The sequence below is a fragment of the Lates calcarifer genome, linkage group LG8, assembly GCF_001640805.2.
Source record: "Lates calcarifer isolate ASB-BC8 linkage group LG8, TLL_Latcal_v3, whole genome shotgun sequence".
Lineage (NCBI taxonomy): Eukaryota > Metazoa > Chordata > Actinopteri > Centropomidae > Lates > Lates calcarifer.
The window spans coordinates 19,281,774-19,304,281 of record NC_066840.1 but is presented as its reverse complement, the minus strand read 5'-3'; the positions used below and the strand labels follow the sequence as shown (position 1 = coordinate 19,304,281).

Below are 22,508 nucleotides of genomic sequence, written 5' to 3'. Positions count from 1 at the left end.
TTTCCAAGCACAATGAGCGCTCTCTCTCTTATAAAAGCAAAGACTGATTACTTTGCCAACAAATCATTTGAATGGTTGAAAAGTTAATTATGGTGTTCCTGATCATATGATCTTAGATGTTCTACATAATCACCGTATTGTGAGCCAGAGTGGAAACAAAACGTATTTCAAACCCTGCCATTTAGTCAGACAGGCCTCTCAGTTAAACAATAATATACATATTGTGTACAGCATAATGTATGTTATTGTTTGCACGAGAGGCATGGTGTATCATACACCAGCAGGAACGTTTAACAAATCACACACCACAATTCCAAAAATGTACTTCAGATGTGTCATGACATGAGATGACCACAGGCAGCCATATTTTTTTTTACATGCATTCATATTTTTAGGATGCTTCATCTCTCAAAAGTAGAGCTGAGATGATGAATGACTGACAATATTAACATTTTATATACATATTAGCATTTAACAAATTTGAGAACCGACAATTGTCAAAAACCAATCCACCCATTGGTTTTTGATAGAGGTGAGGTACACCCTGGACAGATTGCCAGTCCATTGCTGGGCCACTAACCCTATAAATGATGCACACAAATCACGGTCACTCACGTATGACTTCCACTTTGTAGGTGGCGTTGATCTCCCCTGCTCTGTTGGAGACGTGGCAGGTGTACTTCCCGCTGTGCTCCGGCGTCAGGTTCTTCAGACTTAGAGTCCACCTCTTCTTCTTCCCGTCTCCTCCACCTCCTACTCCGGCTCCACCGTCCTCATCCAGCAGCGGCCGACTGTCCTTCAGCCAGACGATGTCGGGGCGAGGGTTACCACTTGCTGTGCACTTCAGGCGCACTGAGCTGCCAACTGGGCGAGCGATGACGCGCTTCCTCATCTTTGCCGGCTGGGTAAAACGTGGACGTACTACAAGTGGAAAGATGAGTGAAAAGGAGATTGGAACTGTTATTAGGTATAAATCTATTATCATAAACGTATGTTCTACTGCTGTTAGCTGCTTGTAGGACATTGGACCTTAATGTAAAGCTACAGTTTCAATTACAGATGTTAATTTAAAGATATATATAACACAAAGAAACTCTCTTTCTGCTGCTCAGTCAGCCACAGATATAAAAGAAGGAGGGCAGACAAGGAGAGAACAGCAGAAGTAATTAGCAGAGATAAAGGGTTTAAGGAGCAGTTTTATATTTACAAGCAGTGTTCTGTTCTTCAGGCCAGTGAAAGGAGAACAGATTGTGAAAGGTCATGGAATTCATCAGATTCTTATTTGACACTTTTATTAGACGTAACGAGCGATCAAAGCCACATTATGTGAGAAGGCTGTGACACGGAGGGAGGGTTCAGAAATGTTTCAAGCCTGTGTTTCAGATTATATTAGTTTTCTTCCCAGAGACAATTTTTGTTATTGGAGATATAAACTCTTTTTTTTATTTTTGCATTCTGTGTTGCTTTCACTTGTCTTTTAAGACTTTTATTTGGAGTTTGTTCCTAAAACCCTAAGGTTAACCTGTTGTGCACTTCCACTGTTTCTCTTTTTGGGAATGCAGCAGTGGATTAAGTTACTGCAAAATAACAACTTTCTTTTAGGATAGAAAGAAGAATGAATTAAAATGTCTGGATGAAACACTGCATTATCCAAAAGGTACTAGGAGCAACTCTCTATAATCATACTGATATTATACGCATGTTTGCTTGGCTTTATGAACTGTGCGTTGTTTTTTCCTAGTTACTTAATCTGCAGCAACTAATGTGATTACAGATTAATTTTCTGCCTCACGAACATTCAGCACTGCTGCGTAACCTTCCATTATGGACCATGAAATCAATTTCTTTGAAGTTAATAACAATCTGTATCTACACAAGTATATATTTATGCCTGGTGTGAAGAGGCTTCTGTTTTTCCTTCTTCAAACATTCTGACCTTTGTAAACAAGAAAAAAATGGAATTAGGAACAAACTGAATAACCTCAGCCTGCACACTTTTCTTTTTTAAGACTGGGTGAATTTTAGGCCTGAATACAAGATTTAGATGACTATTTTTTGCAGTGTAAGGAGAGTTAGACAGGCTGAAGTCATCCCCGCAGGCAGTGCCAGGAATTCCATGTTGTGCAGTAACAACATATGGCACTGTGCCTCTTGGTATATACAACCTTAATTTGCTGTAATAAACCCTAATTGTTTTGTTTAAGAAAAAATTCTGAATCACTTCCTCTTCTCTCTGACACAAAAGACTTACTCACATGACCGGGAAACACACACACACACATCAACATGCAAATACATAGACACACAACAGATTTGTTATTTTCCACTGATCCAGCACCTTTTGCCCCAGGTTATATGCCTCTGCTACTCTTAAAAAAAGCCACATATTTAACATGAGAATTGACTGTAAAACCCAGAAACCTGCTTGACGGCTCTGTAACATCACTGTAGATATCCGGTCATGAATGCATATCTGTGCACAAGTCATAAAAAGCCAGACAGTGAATGGTATCACACCAAAACATCCTTTCACCCATGCAAATCCTTCCTTACAAAACATAAAATGGCCAGTTAACCACATACCCCCTATTCAAACAACCACATCCCTCCATACAGTTGCATGACTTAACCCAATCAAGCCATTGAAAAATATGCACCCCCACCCACACTGGAACTACTATGTATTTATTCATACACACATATCCCTCTTTACAAAAACACAACAATCAACAGGCAGTGAAAACAGATCAAAGAGGAAAAAAGAAACGGGGAGAGAGGGGGGGGGAAATCATTCACAGGAGCGCTTGATTTTACAGCCCTCATGTTCTAGCAGATAGCCATCAAGCGGAGCATAAATCACCCTGAAACTACTGCAGTTGCGTCTCTTTCTTTGGACACAGTTATTATTCTAGCTCTGGGTAAACAAACAGGGGGGAGAGTTATGTGATGGGTTTGTGCGCTCAAATCTGGAGATTTCACTACGGCTGCATTACTCAGCGGAATATAGCTCTCTGCTGACCGACCCCGAAGCTGGGCAGGATGACAAAAAAAACATACCCAAAAGGCTTTTAAGTCTCGCCTTTGTCCCCCATGAGTCTGAGAAAAGCTACTGGACTACAGCTGAACTGTGAGCACACTGAGTCAATAGATCTAACAGAGGGTGAGGAAAATAGAGTGGAGGAGAAGTAGAAGACAATGATTAATAGTTTAATGTTTTGGCAATGTCTGACTTTAAATTCAGCTGCACTTGCTTCAGCTAAAATTAACTGAGAAGAGGAGGGAAGAGCCAAAGCAAAGTGCAGCTCATCTGAAGTGAAGTGAAGGGTTTGGATGAAGATGAGGTTAGAGAATGAACAAGGTGCAACTGAAATGAACTGATTTACAATGTCTACGCTGAACCAAATCAAACAAAAGTTAAGAAGGAAACAGATGGAAAGAGAAAGAGCGGAGTTCATATGAAGGTTAAAACATACAGAGGACTGACAGATTGCTAAAAACAGATGAATAAACCTGGAGTGATTGCAGAAAAATTGAGAACAAAGAGAAAGAGACCAAGTTAAACCAATAAAAAAAAGTAAAGGTAAGAGAGAGGGCACATAAAGAGGCAGAAAGAAAGAAAAACAGAGAGAGGAGACAAACTGAGGGCAAACTGAGAAAGCGGTGATAGAGAGAGGGAAGAGGGGAGAAGGTGAGAGCCAGAACAGGCGAAAGGGCAGGCTTGTTCTGGGTCTCTGGGGCCACTTCAACACCACACTTCACAGTGTAAAAATACTACTGACCCTCTGACAGACCGCCTTTGATCAGACAGTGTGCCAGAGAGAGAGAGAGAGTAAAAGAAAGTGTGTGTGTGTGTGTGTGTGTGTGAAAAAGCATTGTGATTTCCAACACTGATTTTAGACTCTGAGATAATAGAGATTTTTGCTAAATGAGGTCATTCTGGCTGATGTTTGACTTGTGTAGGCATTAGTGTAAGAATTAGGATTACATTTATCTCTGGTTTAAGGTGAATATTTGGGTTGAAATTGGTACCTTGGGAATATTTAAATAAAGTCTGATTTTAGATGATAGTATTGAAACCAATCTTGTTTCTGTGCATGAAGTATGGCATGAAGAGGCAGTTAGTCTAGCTTAGCATAAAGACAGGAAATAGCTAGTCTGGCTCTATTAAGAATTCAAAAATATGCCAAACATCACCCCTACAGCTTAGTATTTTACACATATCTTGTTTGTTTATCTGCATACAAACAGAAATATACAACAATTTGCAGTTTTGTAGAGAGTTAACTGCTGTGACTACTTCTTAGCAAACTACAGCTGGAAGTACAGCCATGCTGCAACGTTATACAGAAGCACTGGTCAAAAATGCAGTTACGTTGCGTTATCTATTTGAGTGGCAACCACAGAGCCTGGTTAGATGACATTGCGTTGTGGCAAAAGTTGAGCCAGGATCAACTCTTTTGCTGACTTACTGCAATTTTTTTCTGAAGCCCCCATATGTTGGAACCCCTGCTACAAGACTGGACTGGCCTCTTTCACATAAATAAGGTGGCTGCAATTTTCACACAGGGCTACAGTTGGTCTCAACACTGCCTTAGCCAAAGCAGTGAGTGTGCATACTTGGTTATGTGTGAGCACAGAGAGGTAAATAGAAAAAGAGAAAGTGTGTGTTTAAAAATGTGTGATTAAAAAAAACAGAAAGAGGGAGAATGCAACAAAAGAGCAAATGAAAGTGTAAGTGTGCATTGACATTTATGACAGATAAAGAGAGGGAGGAAGGAAAAGCAGTTAGATAAAAGGATAACAACAAGCAAAGAAAGGAGGGTTAAGTTACATGACTGGGGTCCAGGGTGACTTGGGAGGGGGTGGGGGGTGAGGAATGTGTCCCACCAAATCACACCTCACACAAATAGACTGCTCTCCACTCTGTCAGAGCCAATTATCTATGCAAACAACCACCCTGATGTGTGGCTGTGTGTATTTCTGTGTCTGTGTGTGGGCATGTACCCTCACCTCCTACCCTCTGACAGTTTGCAAGGTGTTTATTGTACAATCAGCTACTGTGTGTACTGTATGTAAAAAAATGTTACACACTCTCAGCTATCTAAGGTGTCACTTCAAGGCTTCCTATTAATTTCCAAAGTTTTATACATCTATATTCATGACATCAGAGAGTACTTACCCAGTTTCCCAGCCAGCTCTGGGGCATGTTCAGAGTCACCATTAGCCATCCCTGCTCCACCTCTTGAGCTGGAGTCATCTGAAGACATAGAGGGAAAGACAAAAAGTTAGTGACAACTTCTGAAAAGTTGATCATGAATAATATGATCTAGGAGGTGTCCTGATGCAGGAAACTCCAACCATCAGACAAAGAAATAATCTCTTGAATGGTAATTTTCCTGATAACATCACGATTTCTACATCCAACTGTTGTTAAGCCTCAAGGGTGGATGGGATTTAGGGAGGAATCTGTTTTTTTAGCATTAGAATCTGACAGTTGCTTTATATGATACAATTGTTTTAGTGTGGGGTCTTGAAGTATAATCGTTGAAGTACACCATTTTCTTTATGGTAAATACTCCTCAACAGTAAAAGTAGAAAAACACAGGTGGATCAGTGTTTAGAAAAGGAGGCTGTTCATAGGAAGACTTGTGACCGGATTTCCCAAACTGGCGGGTAAACGTTAGACTGAAGTGCTACAGTTCAAGATGTCAAAGCATCTTGAGCATGAAGCAATGCTGACAAATGTGACAGAACAATTACTGCACCACATGCTGAGATCTCTGGCTTTCAAACTCACTTTGCTGCCAGCGCTCTGCCCTAAACACCCCACCATGTATTTCAAACCTCTGGGCAATGGACCAGCATCACATTTCTTGTCAAACCAGAAAATCAAATGACAAATAATATGATACAGTATGTCTGTCCATTAGTGTGACTGTGCCAGAGACTTGTTGCTGCTGCAAATCACTGGTGATGAAAGCCATAAAGTGAATGCTACAACTATCATGCCTCTACCTTTTAGCCCTGAAATTACTAATTCCTGACTCACGCCAATGTGAAAGTGTGATCATAAATTTTTGTCTTAAACATCGAAAAAGAGGAAAATTACCTTTCAGGAAAAAAAAGAAAGTATAAATTTTTTTTTCAATAACCTCATATTGTATCTATCTACTGTACTCTACTGTATCATGTTGCTTTCGCTCTCATGCTGGTGTATCAGTTTCCTTCAGTCAGCATGTCTTCCCATTGATCACCAAAAAGATACAAACATCTGTCTGGACCTTCACGCTAGGAGCCACTTCAAGATGGAACCAATGTATCCGAGGGGCCCTTTAACAGGGAGGTTTGGGGGGCGGTGGGGGTCTGGTACAGTGCAACATCAGGTCTGTCAAAATACATAGTGGGGGATGGGGGGATGTTTGAGCAGTTAACTTGGCTTGAACCTGAAACTTCAACCAAAACCTGATGGTAGTTATAGGAAGAAAGAAAATGGACCACCTGCAGAAAGTGCATGAGAGTGTGCGCGTAATTGTAAATGGATATGTTTATCATGCATGTTGGTACGTATACGGATCAGTGTGTGGATTTTTAGAAGACCACCTGAAAGCTCTGAGTGTTTAATACTGCGCCAAATCTCTTTAAAGCATCACTATTTGGATGATGGAATAAAAGACGCATTTGAAATGAAAATGCCAGGCATGACCTGCATCCTCGGGGCTGGTATTAATAGCAGGCAGGGCCGCGTGGTACAGGCCCTGCATGTGTGTGTGTGTCTATGTGTATCTTTGTGTGTGTGATATAAATTCCTGCATGGGTGTGTCCGTGCATGTGTGGGTGCGTGTGTTCTGGCGTTATTTAACTAAATGGTAACTTGAGGTGCCGGTATTCCCGTCGAACCTCACTCCTCCATCCCCTCCTTCCCTCCCTCCCTCTGACTCCCCCCTTCATCCCTCCCTCCTGCCACATGCACAGCGTGTTCTGAGAAAGGGCAGTGCGTTTGAAGCCGAGCGGCATGGGGGTCTGATCTGAAAGGGGGAACATGGTTTAGCACTCTTAACGGCTAGCAAACCCTCCCCCAGGCCTGGTGCGAGCCTGTAAACCTTGCTTGGCAGACCTCCTACAGACCCTCTCACAGAGGGGGGTTGGACCGCTTCCACTGTCCATACAGTACAGCCATACATCCAGAGCATCAAAGTAATTCAAAACATATATACTGAATGTATAGCAGCTGTATACTGTGATACTGATACAGAGACAAATCAACAACAGGATACAGAAAATCTTCTAGCATGTGGCATGATTAACAATATAATTTACTCTAATAGATCAGATAATTTAAAGACTTAGATGAAGAGATACATGTCCTCTATCCAGGCACCCTGTATGCTGAGGAACTGTGGAGTAGAGTATAGTGGCCAAGCAAAATAAATCTAGAGGGTTAAGTTCTTATTTTTTATATCCTATTGTAGATATTTTGAGCTAGTGTTTGACCTGTTCATTATGGAACTATACACTATCTACCTACTACTTGTATATGTATTAATATCCTCTATATTCAGTGTTTTAGGGGTTAGTAAATCATTTTTATACTGTGTCAGTCTCTAATTTTGTTCTTGATCAAGTGCCAGATGCTGATTGGTTGCTGTACGAATACTTGATTGCCAATTACTTTAAATATGTTCTGTGTCTTTGCTATTTAAGTGGCATTTGCATAGTTGTGTCACTGATTAAGGTGACTTCCTCTCTTCGGTGAATAAAGCAACCTCTGACCATTGAATGTGATCCTGTCCTGACATCATCAGATGCAGACAATACCAGCTGTCCTATATAAGGACTAAATGTCTCCAAACTCCCCATGCACCTTAATCTAAATGTTCAGAGTCAAATGACTGCACTTTAACAAATATGCCCCTAGAGTTTTGTCATACATGAAGGTGAGTAATCACTGACATTTGGGTGACGTTAATTAGATACCATAAGATTAAGTTTTTCTATACAGGACATCGAAGTTAGGGTCTATAATATTAAGACACAGCTGTTAAAGAGAAGACTCCTGAAATAACCAAAAAAAAGAAGCCTTTGTGTCAAGATTTCTACATTCGTATAAACTTAGTCCAACAGTGGAGACGTGGCTATTAATGTCAATATAGAGTTAATGTCTGACTATAAATGCATGATGTGGCACAGACGACCAGCTGACTTCTCCATTATCACTTCACCCATGACTTGAAGAGGAAGCTTTCATCCAAAGATGTTCAGAGAGCAGAGAGAGGAAACTGAATGTGTGTGGTCTGACTAACTATAGAGTTATTAACACCATACTCTTGTGCACAGCTTTGTCACCCAAGACTCCTGCTGAAAAAGCCATTCCCTCACATATATATACTTTTATGTTTGGGATGTGACACCTTTTAAAACCTTATAGTCCTTCAGTGAGTAAAACTGTAACAGTGTCTTTCGGTGTTAAAGCTACAAATCACATGTCTGTCAGCGTGTTCGACATCCGGCCTTCAGAAAATATTCCTGCCAGCAGAGTCAGTTTTACACCTTTCTTCAGCTCCGTTATACGAGTGAAGGGTTGGGGTTAGGGAGGGGGGTGGAGTTAATGTTTCGCTGTTTGTTTCAAGTTGAACACACACAGAGTAGAAAACATATTCCCTCCCAGCTTCAGCTGTTTTCAATAAACAAAATGTTTTCTTCTGATCCTGTTCCACCTTCTAATGTTCGGCCAGATACTTTGGCTGGTATCTACAACAACCAATACACACACACATACACATGAAGGCAAGTGGTATAAACGAGTGTGTGCACTGTTCCATTTTACTAAAAACAATATCAAATTGTAATGTGACACATTCAATGGCTTACACTGCACAGGATAAGTCTCCAAAATCTGTGTTCTTTAAAAACATTGTTATGCCTGTTTCAGTTTAAATTTAGGGATCCACCTACTGCAAACTCCTCAAGCCAACATAATTACAGCAGAGCAGTCTGTTCATGTGAGTAACTGCATACTGTATACTTGGTGTAAATTTTAGCTATAGTTCTAGTTCAAACACTAATGGTAGTCATTCGGTCATCTTTCAGTTGAGGGATGGGTCACATGGATAAGATCTTCCATCATGGTAATTGTAATTTTATTCTGTAATATTGATATGTACTGTGGTAGAGTGCATTTTCTGAAAAATCAATAGAGAAAGTGCTTATGAATGAAATAACCAGAGAGTAATGTCTCTTTTTGGCTACTCTAGAATATTAAAATCAAGGTACTTAATCAAATTGATACAAAAAAAACATATAAGGAACCAATATTGCCATTAAGCAGTCATGTCCACAATAGCCTAAAAATAAGGATAACTGCCGCAGAGTAAAGGATACAGAAAAATTTCCAATGGCTGAAAAGGTATTGCTAAATCTTGTGTCAGTTCTCTCTCTTTTGGTTTTTATTAATTTCATTAATGACTAAAAAGTCATTAATGACTAAAAACCACTCACACACAAAAATGGTAAAACTATGAAGACAAAGACAAATTAGAATAAAAAACAATGCACTTTTGTGTCACTGTATCTTCTGATTTTGCCATATGGTTCTGATTAATTTCTTGTCACTTGTCTTTGCTTGTGTCCCACATGTATCATTGTATGTCTTCATAGTTTTACCGCAGTACTTGCAGATGATGTGGGAGGAAATTTTCATGCGACCATGCAAGCACTGGATATATAGTGGAGTGTCAGATATTTGCTTGCAGTTATTTTTTGTTTAAAATTTGAACCTCTTTTCTTGTATAGAGAGTATAAAAGATATCAGCCATACTACTTATATTATTTATGAGTGTTGTACTCCTTTTTAAATCATTATTCATCTTATTCCAAAGTTCATTTTGTGCCTGTGTTCTTTTCATTCCTCTCTCTTTTAATATACGTGGGTGTGTGGGTGGGGGGTTCAACAGTGTGCTACATTTCACACATTCACTGGCTGGGTGCCCCTGTGTGAGTGTGTGTATGTATATTTGTATAACCCCTTCTTGTATTTACTTTCAGGTCTGTAGAGAAAAGGTAGTGATTGGACATGAGCACACTCAGAAATATGAGTCCCAACTGTCCAGTGTGTTAGTGTATGTGTTGAGTGTGAGTGTGTTTGTATGTGTGAATGTGTCCAGGGGGCCAGTGTTTTCCTAAAGGGTCATGTCCTTCCAGGTTTTAATGTAGAGACACTGGATATGTGGACAGAACCTCTGTGTGTGCAGGAGTTAAAGCTGATGTGTGAGGGAAAGAGAGGGAGAGATGTTTCTGTGTCAGCTCCTACTGACCGCTGGTTGTTGCAGCATCAGGGCCAAAATCAGCAGTCCTGATGTGAGTGTGTGTGTCTGACTAACCCAGTAAACCACCGTTAGTCCTCTAAAAATGACCATGGTACAGCTTGCCTGACACTTCATCCAGACTTTACTTCACAATTCAGACAGGAGCAGCCACAAGTGAACAAGTTTTACATAACACTGGAGGAACAGACATTGTTCTGCTAAACCCAGGTCCCAGGATGGTTTATTTTTGCTTCAGACTGCTTTAAATATTGCAGGGAATTGCAGTTTATTTATTTTTTTTTTTTAAACCAAAGTTGAAGTTTAACTCAACTGCACAATACGTAAATGATCAGAAATGCCCGTAAATGATCTTCAAGGTTTTAATAAATTGCAATTTGGCTCTAATTTTAACTTGATAACCAGCCTAAATGAGGCATGTTCAAAGCAGGTTATTGTACAATAAAGCTTTATTCTTTCACTGAGACTCAGAGTTCATTGTCGACACTGGAAACATAAATTGAGAAAACAGTCTCATGGCACGGTCCATTTAGTAGCTGTAGCTTTCAATCACATCTGAAAGATTTCAATCATATCATTATTTTTTCCAGGCCATGTAGTCTGTTTAAAGGGCCTTTTGTTAATTTACAAGCTAGGATTTAATCCTTTCACTTTTCAAAGTTTTTTTATAGTCCTATTTTTTTACTTGTTCCCCAATCTATATGACTATACAGTCGATCAATTTGCAGTTTTTTAAGGTATAAAGCAAAAATGATCAAAGTAGATTTGTCTATGATTGTTTTTAGCAATAACCTTTACCTTTTTTGTTAAAAAGGAATCCCTGGCTCTGTCTAATCTCAGTTTATATAAATGATTATTCAGCCTTTTACCAGTACAAAAAATAGTCTGTAGTTTAACTCTTTCCTGATGAAGATTGTTGAGTTTAGCACTTCACATTTTCAGTTTATTTAGAGAAGTGTTAGTAACTATGAAAAGACAAAGAAGATAACTTCATACACAGAAATATGTCAGATGACCTTGTAATCTCAGGACCTCAGTTTAGCTTTAGTTACAGTGACCCCTGGTAGGTGCAATTATAGTGACCACAGAGATTTATGGATTACTTTTAAAAATGCTTGGGTAGCAGGATAACATGATAAATGCTGAATGTGTGTGTTAAAGGGATGAAATTTTAAACCCCTTTCTTAAATAAAGTTCTCCTCCTTCAAACCCATCTACTGTAACAACCAGCAGAATAAACAATATTTGTCCTTCAGCAGTTGCTTAGCCTGTCAGTGCACTGACCCCCTACTAAAACACACACTGTCATTATAACTCTGTATGTTCAATGATACTCTGAAAACAATGAAACCACATGTTGTGTGGTTTATTCTTACGTTGTATGCTTCTTATTGTGGGTGATGGAATAACACAAGTGATAACACGTTTTTGAAACTGGAGGGGTAAAGAGAGAGACATAAAATCTCTCTCTCTCTCTGTCTTCATGTTTGTCTGTCTCCCTCTCTCTGTATTACACCACAGTTGTCCTGCATTTTGACCCCACGTTCCAGACATACTTTTCTCTCCAGCCACAGTCATTCTAGGAATATTTATATGGATTTCGTTACAAGACATTGCAACATTACACACAGTATCGCTGTAATGAATGATTAGATTTACATGCTGTAGCTCTAGATCCAAAATGTAATACTGTACATGTTGTTGGAGATCTTCTGTCTACAGTATGGGTTGTGTTTCAGATGTAATTAGCAGCTCATGTAATCCTCTATGGACAGTAACTGTTTAATGCAGCCGGCAAACACAAAACCACTGATGATAGACTGCACAAAGTATAAACAGACATGGATATGAATGCGAAAATAGTTTTTTTTCTTAATTTGTTGAAAGAACAAATAAATACCTGAATAAAAAGATTTTGTAGTGAAAAAGAATCTGCAGAATGCTAGTGATATTTTAGTGAATCAGCAAAGAGTTCAGGATCATGATACAGAAATTTAATAAAAATCAAACTCAAATTTTCTAATACCTTTTCTGGAGTTTCCAGCTGTAACAGATAATCTTATTCAGGAGTGAAAGGGGTTTGCTCAGTTGCATCTCTTCAGATTTTTTAGGTTTTATGTTCAGAGTAGTCCTAAAAGTTTTATGACCAAATTACCCTTTGAGTTAGGAGTGTTTTCTCAAACTTCTATTTCTAAGAACAAGAATTTACTTTTGTGCTTAAGGATAATGTAATATAGTACCAGAATGATTAAATGCAAATTACGTGGCAACAATTCTGACCATTTATTAAGAAAAACTGCCAAAATATGCTGGTTTCAGCATGTCAAATATGAGAATTTGTGGTTTCTCTCCATTTTATATCTCTAAATTCAGTGTTTTTGGGTGTTGGGCTGTTGATTGGACCAAAAAAAAAAAAAGAGGTCTGCGGATATACATTTGGACTCGTTGATTTTATGATCAGCCTTTTTCACAGTTTTTGTTTTACTTTTTAATAGATGAAGCAATTAAATAATTAATAAAAACAGATACATTAACACAATCTTCTCCATAATTTGATGTTTTTGACCTTCTTGGACCTTGCATTGTGTGATGAAGGTAGTGATCTTTTCAAAGATCAACTGATAATGAGAATAATGATTAGTTTCAGGTCAAATTTTACTGTGATTTTAGCTTCTTTGGTCCTTGCAAGTCCAAGTCTTTTCCAGTGACCTTTATGCTAGAATCGATTTTAATCACCAGGCCATAGGACTGTCCTCTAGCCATGTCACAAAGACGCCAATGTAGGATAAAAAAAATCATACATCAATTGTTCTGACACATGGTCCACACACACACACACACACACACACACACACACACACACACACACACACACACACACACACACAAACGTCACTGTGATTTACACTCTTGCCTGTGGAGAGGCTGTGTAGCCTTATGGAAATCATTATAACTTGTGCTGCTACACAGTCCTCCATTAACAGCATGAGAGAGAGACACTGAAACGGGCTGCGACGGAGAAAGAGAGTGAACAAGACGGGATCTGACTGACTTTTAGAAGAGGTCAAGAGGCAGCGGGAGAGAGATGAAAAGACAGAGTTGGAGAGAAAAAGGCGACAGTGTGGAAAGAGATTTATTAACTGCAACCACAGAACAGACAGTCGTACACTATAGTTAACTGCTACTCTGTATGAGCGACAACACTGGCTTTACATGACAGATTAACAGCTTATACGTGTGTGTGTGTGTGTGTGTGTGTGTGTGTAAGCCTGGGGTATTTAGTGGCCACTGATCGCACTAATGACGTGTGTTTGAGGTGATGACTTTTTCCAACGTTCATTAAATCACTGAATCACACACATACAAACCAAGTGAACCAATTTCCAGGTTAAAAAAATCCCCATGCTCTGAAATGTTTCTGGAACATTTGATCTCATTACCACTCGTAATCATACCCATGCAGACACACACACACACACACACTCACACACCAACACCTGACAGCGTTTTCTGCTCCAAATAGTCACCTCCCCTCCCCTATCCTTTGGCCCCCTTGGACCAGGCCAAGACAACAGCAAACCTTTTACGAGCGCAACTTTACGATGCTATTTACAAATGTGATTACAAGTTGTGGCATTCTGAGCTCGAGCTCTCTGAAATATGATGAACACACGTCAGCGTTCGTCTGGGAATTGCTTCCAGCTTTCTGGCCTATTTGGTACAAACCTATGTGTGTGAACAAATCTCTCTCTCTCTCTCTCTCTCACACACACACACACACACACACACACACACACACACACACACAGACTCAATAACATAGACATACATGCAATTATATACAAGCTATTGTCACATAGCAATCCAGTAATGTGGTTGATTCACACAGGTTTTTTGTTTCAAAATGAAGAAAGGCATTAAGCGGTATAGTGTGTGTGTGCATGTGTGTGTGTGATTTCATGGGTCTTATTCCTCCCTTTGTAGGTGTAACGAAAGAGAGAAAGAGGTTGTGGAGATTCAAATGACTGAAATATACTGACCAAAACTTAATTGGCAGCAATTCTGATCATTTACCAAGCCAGAGATGTGTTGGTTTCACCTCGTATTTACAGTCATTAGGTTTACGTCAATGTAAATTCTGTATATTTGGGTGTTGGACTGTTGTGATTGGATAAAAATCTAAGTCTGAAGACATAAATTTTTCATGTAGAGCAGGTCTAGACTGTACTCTTTAGTGCTCTTTGGGCTGAAAGTGTGCAGTGTCCATGTGTGCACTTTAACAGATTTTCTTAAAGTGGGATCGAAAACAATTTTGATCAGTAGTGCACTTGACATGTCGTCTTGGAACTTGAGAGTAAGCAGTTTAAATTTTTCCAAACTCACTGGATCCAAAAAGGTTTTCATCACCGATTCATATCACTTCTTAAACTTTTTGTAATGGAACAGAATGTGCAATGTTTAACTTAGAATTAGGTTGCCGTATGACTGACTGTGAAGCAAGCTGCGGCTCAGACAGAACAGAGTTTGTTCTGAGGCCTGACGGGCAAAGCGGGTCTGCATAGGAAGCACCAAAGGTTTGAAGACATTATCATAATTCTCTACAGTTTGAAAAAAGAAATGCCTTGGACTGCTGACAAGACTTAATGGAAACCCCTATATACAAAACCAGATCTACCTGGCCCATGGCCAAACATTACACCAAATTTCACCTGACACTGGTTAAGTAAGGTTTGTCTGTACTACGAGACAAACAGACCAAAGACATACATACAACCTAAAGGTACAGTTGATCAGTTACAAATAATCAAGTCAGTCAACACTAGTACATCATTCACAAACATACAGGACATATCAAACTGGTCCTCGGGACTTTTTTTTTAAAATCAATAATGGGACAACAGCTAAAAATGACTGGGTAGTGAATGAATATAGCATGTGAAAAGCAGTATACAAGACATAAAGAGAGGTAGTCTTCACACTTAATATTGTAAACTCAGAAGTTTTTAGTGAGGTCTTTAGTGAGGTTAAAAAACCTGACCAAGACCTTGACTGTCAAAGAAGAAGAACTGCCAAATTAAACAATGTTCACTGTGTGCACTATGTTTCCTTTTCAATCCCATGGTAAAGACATTCAGAGTTTTATTACAAAATGGCCTATTTTTTTTTTTTTAATCATTCAATAATTCTAGTCATGTTAGAATAACAAAGTGAAAGAGCAGCACATGGAGAGACATGCCTGGTCATCAATATAGAGATCTGACCACAGAGAGCTACAAGCTTTTCCTCCAGAAGCATTATTACTGCTTTTATAACCTTGTGCCCAGCTGGTCCAGCTGTGTTAAGTTCTGCTTACTGCTGCAGCAAAAACCAACTGTGTGTATTCTTAAGGTTGATTGGAGATGTTGGACATTTCAGGCTTATCTCACTCATAATCCCCTGCTCTCCACCTTCTCTGTCTGTGTTCTCTGCCTGCAGAAGTAAACATTGAGTCCATAAGTTTCTACAGCAAAGTCAAACAGAGTTCTGTTTCGCTTCACAGACTAAACAAAAACAGTTTTAGGGGGAACCTTTTGTATGCCAGCATCACATTAGAGAGAGAACAAGACAAATAAAGAGTGAAGGTGCATTCATCTACAAATGTGTGGATAAGTGTGTGTGTCTAACTCTGAGCAGAGCTCTGTATTTCCTGAAGCCCAGCGGACTGCAGTTTGATCTTGTGCCATGAATGGGCTCAACACACTAATTACAGCCACCTGTGTGTGTGTATGTGTGTGTGTGTTTGAGGTATGAGTGGCTGCAAGAGGAGGAGGGTGACTGTATGGTCATGAAAAAAAGCAACCTGCTGTTTCCACTCTGTCCACACATACACACACACACACATTCAGGAATAAATAATGTAGCGTCATTCTTTGAGGAGGCAGAGGCGCTCGTTTCCACTCTTGGGTTAACCTTCAGTATGTATGTATGTGTGTGTGTGTGTGTGTGTGTGTGTGTGTGTGTGCATGTCTGGTATGTGTCAGGCCTGTTAAATTCACTTTGGCCTTGGCCAGGCAGCGGCACGTCCGAGTTTGTCTGTCCAGCTGTCAGTCACTCAGTGAGTCCACGAACACACCGGAAGGAATTGTAAGACTAAACATACAGTGAACAATCATATTTTTGAACATTATTCAGATTTTAAAGGGGGCGTGAAGCAGGAATTGAGACAGGTTAGGCCGTTTGCCAGTTGCCTCATTGATTCATCAAACCACTGACATTGTATTCACCACAAACTCTTGCTTCCTTTGAAGCTGTGTTTTCCATGTGTATAACAAGGCCTGGTGACGCACGTTTCAGTGTGTATGACAAAATGTCTCGTTCTACAAAATTCCCCTACTTCTACGATCATATCAAACAGAGAGAGAACCCAGACTAGACTGAGAAAATACAACATTTGATAATTAGAGTAAACTGACCAATCATCCATCTTTCTGTTATTTCATATGCTTTGTTTTTCAAACCAGGCACCATTAAATAGCTTCATTACAACCTTTAACTCAATATAAACTGATTTACCACTGTGTTGCTGGCAATCATCTATGTCTTTCTGCCTCAACTTTCACAAAACAGTGGGTAAAAACTCACCCTGTCTAAGTCAGTGCAGCTAAAGATGGCTGTCTGCGTGTGTTTTATGGTAAGGATAGCAAGTGACGAATTGTGGGATCAATCAGGAAGCCATGAACTACACACACACACACACACACACACACACACACACAGCGTCCTTGTAGTTAAAACAGACATTTTTTATGGCACAAGTTGAATATATTCGTATGATCCCAGCTCAATACATCTGGTGTTATTGTGTTTCACTCCTCAATAATGTAACTGTTGAAAAAAGTTCTTTCTTGAAAATACATATGGCTTAGGATGAAGGTCAGGCAGTGGGCTGAGTGCTGAATAACAGAAAAAGAAATGCCAGAGCAGAAAAGTTCCTAGTTCCTCTTGACAAAATCCTCAATAAGCTAACCCTTCCAGGTAACTAATTTAAGCCAGGGAGCAGAGTTTTGGCTAAAACTACTCAGCAATAAAATTCTGTTCCAGGAAGTAAAATCTGCACCCCTAAAGGCTGAAAATAGTTCCAGACCCCTCAGCACTGCAACTTCTATAGATCCATTGTACAGCTGTATTAGAGGATACTGTTCTCTCACTCTTCTCACCCTAACCATGTCCTTTTCTAAATTACTTCATATTGAATTTCTAAGCTCCTAGCTGATACCCTCGTCCAAACTGTGATAGAACAATAAAGCAGCAGATTCAAGTCTCTCATCATTACATGCAAAAGACAAAACCACAGCCCTGAAACAAAACAGATGATAACGAGCAATAAGCGTCATTTTTAGTTGACAGAGACGCTGTAGCAGCTCTAAAAAAAGAACACAACTGCAGCAATAAAGAAATCAGTATCGGTATAAGAAAGATTTCTCCTTTGGGTGTCCTTGAGTAAAGAAACAAAATTCCAATCTACCTTCCTACTGCCGACCCTGGCCCCTGACCCTCCCTGCAAGGCAGCGAAAGAAAGGAAATTTTTTCACTGGGGATCAATAAAGTATCACATTATCTTCTAATTCTGACTCCAAGTATTTCAGTGAACCTTTTTCACTGTAACATTGAGGGGAAGGAAGAGAGAGTTCAACTGTGTCGCTTCCAGCTGACAAAGCATAAATACTGCCCCATCCAATCTCCATCTGATTTTTATCCCAATACACAATATGCGATTAACATGCCACATTTTTATGTGCCGTTAACAAGTACAGATCAATTTTCCAGCAGAGTTACTTGTGGATTCAGCTCTGGTATATTTTCAGATGCTGTGGCCAGGCACGAGCCATTTACCCTTGGCGGTCAGGTTTAAGTTAACTACAAGGCCTGGGTTTGGTTATGACATGAAAAATGTTGAGAAAACCAATGGTGAGAAAACACACAAAGAACCTCGGGCTCCTCCAATGCTGAACATGGACTGTGTCAGAGCGTAAAATATCAACAGAACGATGAAATAACATACAGGCGCGAGGCGCAAGTGGTTCCACACTTGCTCATAAACGTCATACAGTGATGGGGTTTATGAGTTCTGAAAACATACAGTTAGGGATCAAATTTTCGGTTTTGTGTGTGTGTGTTAATACAGATCTGGATCTGGACAAGTTAATTGTGTTGTTTTAAGTCTGTGAATAAAGCTAAGGTAGCCTCCTGGTCTTCCTTCACTTTCTTTCTTTTGCTCTGTCTTTCCATATGCATATGTGTGTGTGTGTGTGTGTGTGTGTGTGTGTGCGCGCCTGAGGAAGTGCCTTTATCTCCGCATCTGCAGTGTGTGTGCTTATTCACATAGCTGTTTTACATCACTGTTCACACTTCATTGATGGAGCAGCGGGGTCAAGCATGCGACACAGACTGAGATTTGCCTAAAATGGAGATGATATGGACGCAAAACAGGAATCTGGCAAAAGCACAGCAGCAGCCTAAAGCCTTTACCGTCCACCTGGCAGATTTACATGATGGAGGTGATCCAGTCAGGGACAGATATGATTCAGGGGAATTATTGAATTACTTCACATCCGCTGCTCACGGGGGGAGCTGTGAGATCACAGAAGTGGAAACAAAGTGTGTGTGTCAACATACAGTATGTAGGTTACATATGTGTGACACCAAAGGAATGCAGGCAGCTCTAAATGAACTAAACAGACATGGTTTTAAAGGAAAATTTTACCCTCAAACTAAGCTAAAGAAGGTAGTAAACCCTTTAAGTTTATTGAATACGCCTTGGTCACACATTAAACTCACATGAAACAACAACAGCCTTATACTGGAAGAGCAACAGATGGTGACAACCAGCCAAAAAAGGAGTTGAACACCTTTAGACAATTATAGCATCAAAGACTCACATAAAAAAAAGACAAACAATGAATCTCAAGGTCCATATAATATAAGAGAATTTAGACTAATATAACAAAGGTCTAGTGTGTGGGAGTTCACAATCTACTTTACCATGATGTCACTCCCCTACGCACCTGTCTACCAGGTGTGCATTAGACTATATTCCCTTAAACAATGTTAAAAGATGCTATCATCAGTGTACTTAGCGTTTTTCAGTCTGATTTATTCCTGTGGTCATTGACTGAAAAAAAGTAGCCCATTCTTCCCAAAAACTCTGCTTACACCCTAAACAACAGCAGTTATTTGTGTCCACTTATGTCAGTTTCGAGTTCCCAAAAATGACAACGAATAAGTGCAAGACACAAGTCCATGCTTGCTGTCTGGGAGTTGAAAGGTATAGAGCAGTGGTTGTGAGGGCACAGGATAGATTCTTTCAAATATTAGTTACTTTTCAAGGCCTCTGAAAATGAATTGCAGATATAGGCCACATGTGACAAAGGGTCACAGGTAGTCATTGCCTTGTTTTAAGAGATTATAAGCTAAAAAAGTTTGGGTAAGAGATATTCTCAGATAGGATTCTGATGGTGCTCTGTCAATTTAAGGTGCACTTAGTCAGATATATTTAGTAATTTGCTCCAACCTCAAACCATCCTGGCTTATAAAAAAAACTGCCGTCATATCCCAAAAATAGATGATGTCCCCATCAGTGAAGTATTGCTTCTCTGTCATGTGATGGTCCACTGCTTACCAGGAGGCAGAAACATTATGTTACGTTATTTCTTAAGGATGACGGATGGTGAAATGACTTAATAATGTGCTCGTGGCCATCGTATATCATTGTTAAACTGCCCTGTTGTCTTAGAAAGCAAAGACGTTTTGTCAAGAGGCAAGAGAATAAATCCTCATAGACCACAGAGCCCCAGGCTGTAAAAGAGTGATTTAATGAAGAAACAGTATGTGTCTTTGTTACTGGATGCAAGTGTGTGTGTGAGTGTGAGTGTGTTCTGTGTATGTGCGTTTATCTTTATTTTTATTTATTTTTCCCTGTACTTGTGTTGCTGGGTGTTTCAGTGTTATTGACTGTGTCTGTGTATGTGCCATTAAGTGTTATGTGAATGAGCATGTGTCTGACTGCATTAGCACATGTGTACACAATGTGTACTTATTGGACGTGTGTATTAGTACATCTGCATGTATTTATGTGTGCATCTGCCTTAATGTGAGGACGCTGTCTTTGGCATCCAAGTGCATTTACGTGCGTAATGTATTTGTACCTGTCTGTGCGTACGTCCAGCTGCTGCATGTGTAACTCTAGTAAACATCAAGGCAGCGCTTTGCTTTGCTGAATTAATGAATCTCTCACATCCATTGCCACGCGCCGCCTTTGAAACACACACCGCCGGCCTCGGCTCAGCACTTTGAACTCTCAATCATTCTCTCCCTCTCGCCCACCCTGCTCTTCCCTGTATCAAATTATACTCCAGTTAAATATCCACTCATTAGTACTTTAGTAGTTTTCTCCCCATTTGACCTCCTTCTTATCTTACATTCCTGAATTCATTTTCACAGTGGGCCATAGGTGCAATCACAGCTGCTGTGAGGCCACATGAGGTGGAGAGGACATGAAGAATATTTCTATGTTTAGTGTCCCACAAATAACATAAGCACTCTCTTAAATCTCAGTCATTTTATTCACATAAGACTCATCTACTCTATTAATGACCATTTATCATGCCTAATGGCATTTCCATTAATGTCCATGTCCGTGATGTCCATGATTCCAAAGTACTGTACAGTGGAAAAAGTTACTGTAGAAGTAGAAAAAGTAAATCCAGGTAGGTATAATTTGATGGTAATTAAAAAAAATGGTAAAGTGCTTTTTGCATGTGTTTACTGGTAATTAAGTAAATACATTTAAAGTGACAGAGAAATTACATTCACTGACATTTTACATGATATATTTCTCAGGATATGACTGCTTCTTTCAGAGCACCCTAATACTGTTAATCACCCATCCAGTAGGAATCAGGAAAGTCAATAATGTAAATAATGTAAAATGATAAATTATTAGGGGCTTCTGTGTGACCCAGCTCTGCCTACTGCTGCTTTGGCTCAGTACTGAGTGCTAAACTCCACTGTGATCCCTGCTGGAATGTACGAGAGGCCTTAAAACAAGTCACACTTCAAAGCAACTACTGAATCTCTTTAATGTGAGTATGTCATATCCACGTGTACGAGTGTGTGCATGAGCTTGTTTGCCTTGCAAATACTTGCATGTAAGATTATTTCTGCATAGAGGTGCGTGCATGCTCACAAGTGTGCCAACGTGCACTTACATGCTCTTGTGTATGTGTTTAAGTGTGTGTGTGTGTGTGTTAAGAATATGCGGTTGTCCTGTTTAACTTCAAAGATGCTGGCACGCTCTGCTGTGTGAGGCTACATGCTGACAGGCTGTCTTTGATGAACAACTATTTACAACAATGTAAAACTAACCTGCTCATCATGATGCACCCGCTGGGCGACGTTTCAACATGACTCACCCCTGATGTCTGCTTTGTTCAACACTTATTTATGTTACTCAGGGCTCTTTTTGGATTAATAATAAAGCAACTTTTTCTCTCCTCTCAGTGGGATGCTCTCTTGCTGCTTACTCACCTCCAATAGTCAGCGTTTTGCTAGAGAACATTTCAGCGAGGCAGATGATTGCATATGTTCAGTCTTGCAGTACATGCCTGCTCCAAGTTTAGACTCTAAGATTTGGTAGGTAACACAATGAATCAGGCAGTTGTATGTGGTAGATGTGCCCTTGTCTAAGTAAGCAACACACATTGCTGCTATCACGAGAATTTCTTATTTTAAGGTCAGTTACGGGTTGAGTGGATTTCACACTCGTTAGGCTCACCAACTCTTTTCCAATCCCATTTGGGTACGTACATACATGTATATGATTGCATTTTTCTTAGTTTCGGAAATGGTGGCATTTAAGACAACACATGCTCAGAGTCTTGGAAGGATAGCTGCAGAACACCAGTAGTAGTACGGTAGGAGGAGAAAGGTCTGCGGGGGCTGACAGGGGCTTAACTCTGCTGCTTGTTCTCATCGTCGTTTAACGACATGTCTGACAGCATCTACACATCCTCCGCTCTCCCTTCCTTTTTTCTTACTTCTGTTTTCACTTGTTGGGAGAGCTCTGGACTTCGGGCCAAGTAGAGTTACAGCAGAGAACCGAAAAGGACACACTCGGCTTGTCACGCTGGCTTAAATCTGACGAATGCTGGC

General features: G+C 39.9%; 1 protein-coding gene across 1 annotated transcript in view; it reads right to left on the bottom strand.

Annotated features, from left to right (window-relative positions):
• fgfrl1a (fibroblast growth factor receptor like 1a) overlaps nt 1–22,508 on the bottom strand; it is a 67,535-nt gene that overhangs the window by 7,258 nt on the left and 37,769 nt on the right. The window contains exons 5-6 of the mRNA XM_018693716.2: nt 5,180–5,257; nt 616–921 (exon numbers count right to left, since the gene is read on the bottom strand). Coding sequence (XP_018549232.1) covers nt 616–921; nt 5,180–5,257 — 384 coding nt within the window. The remainder of the gene's footprint in view (nt 1–615; nt 922–5,179; nt 5,258–22,508) is intronic.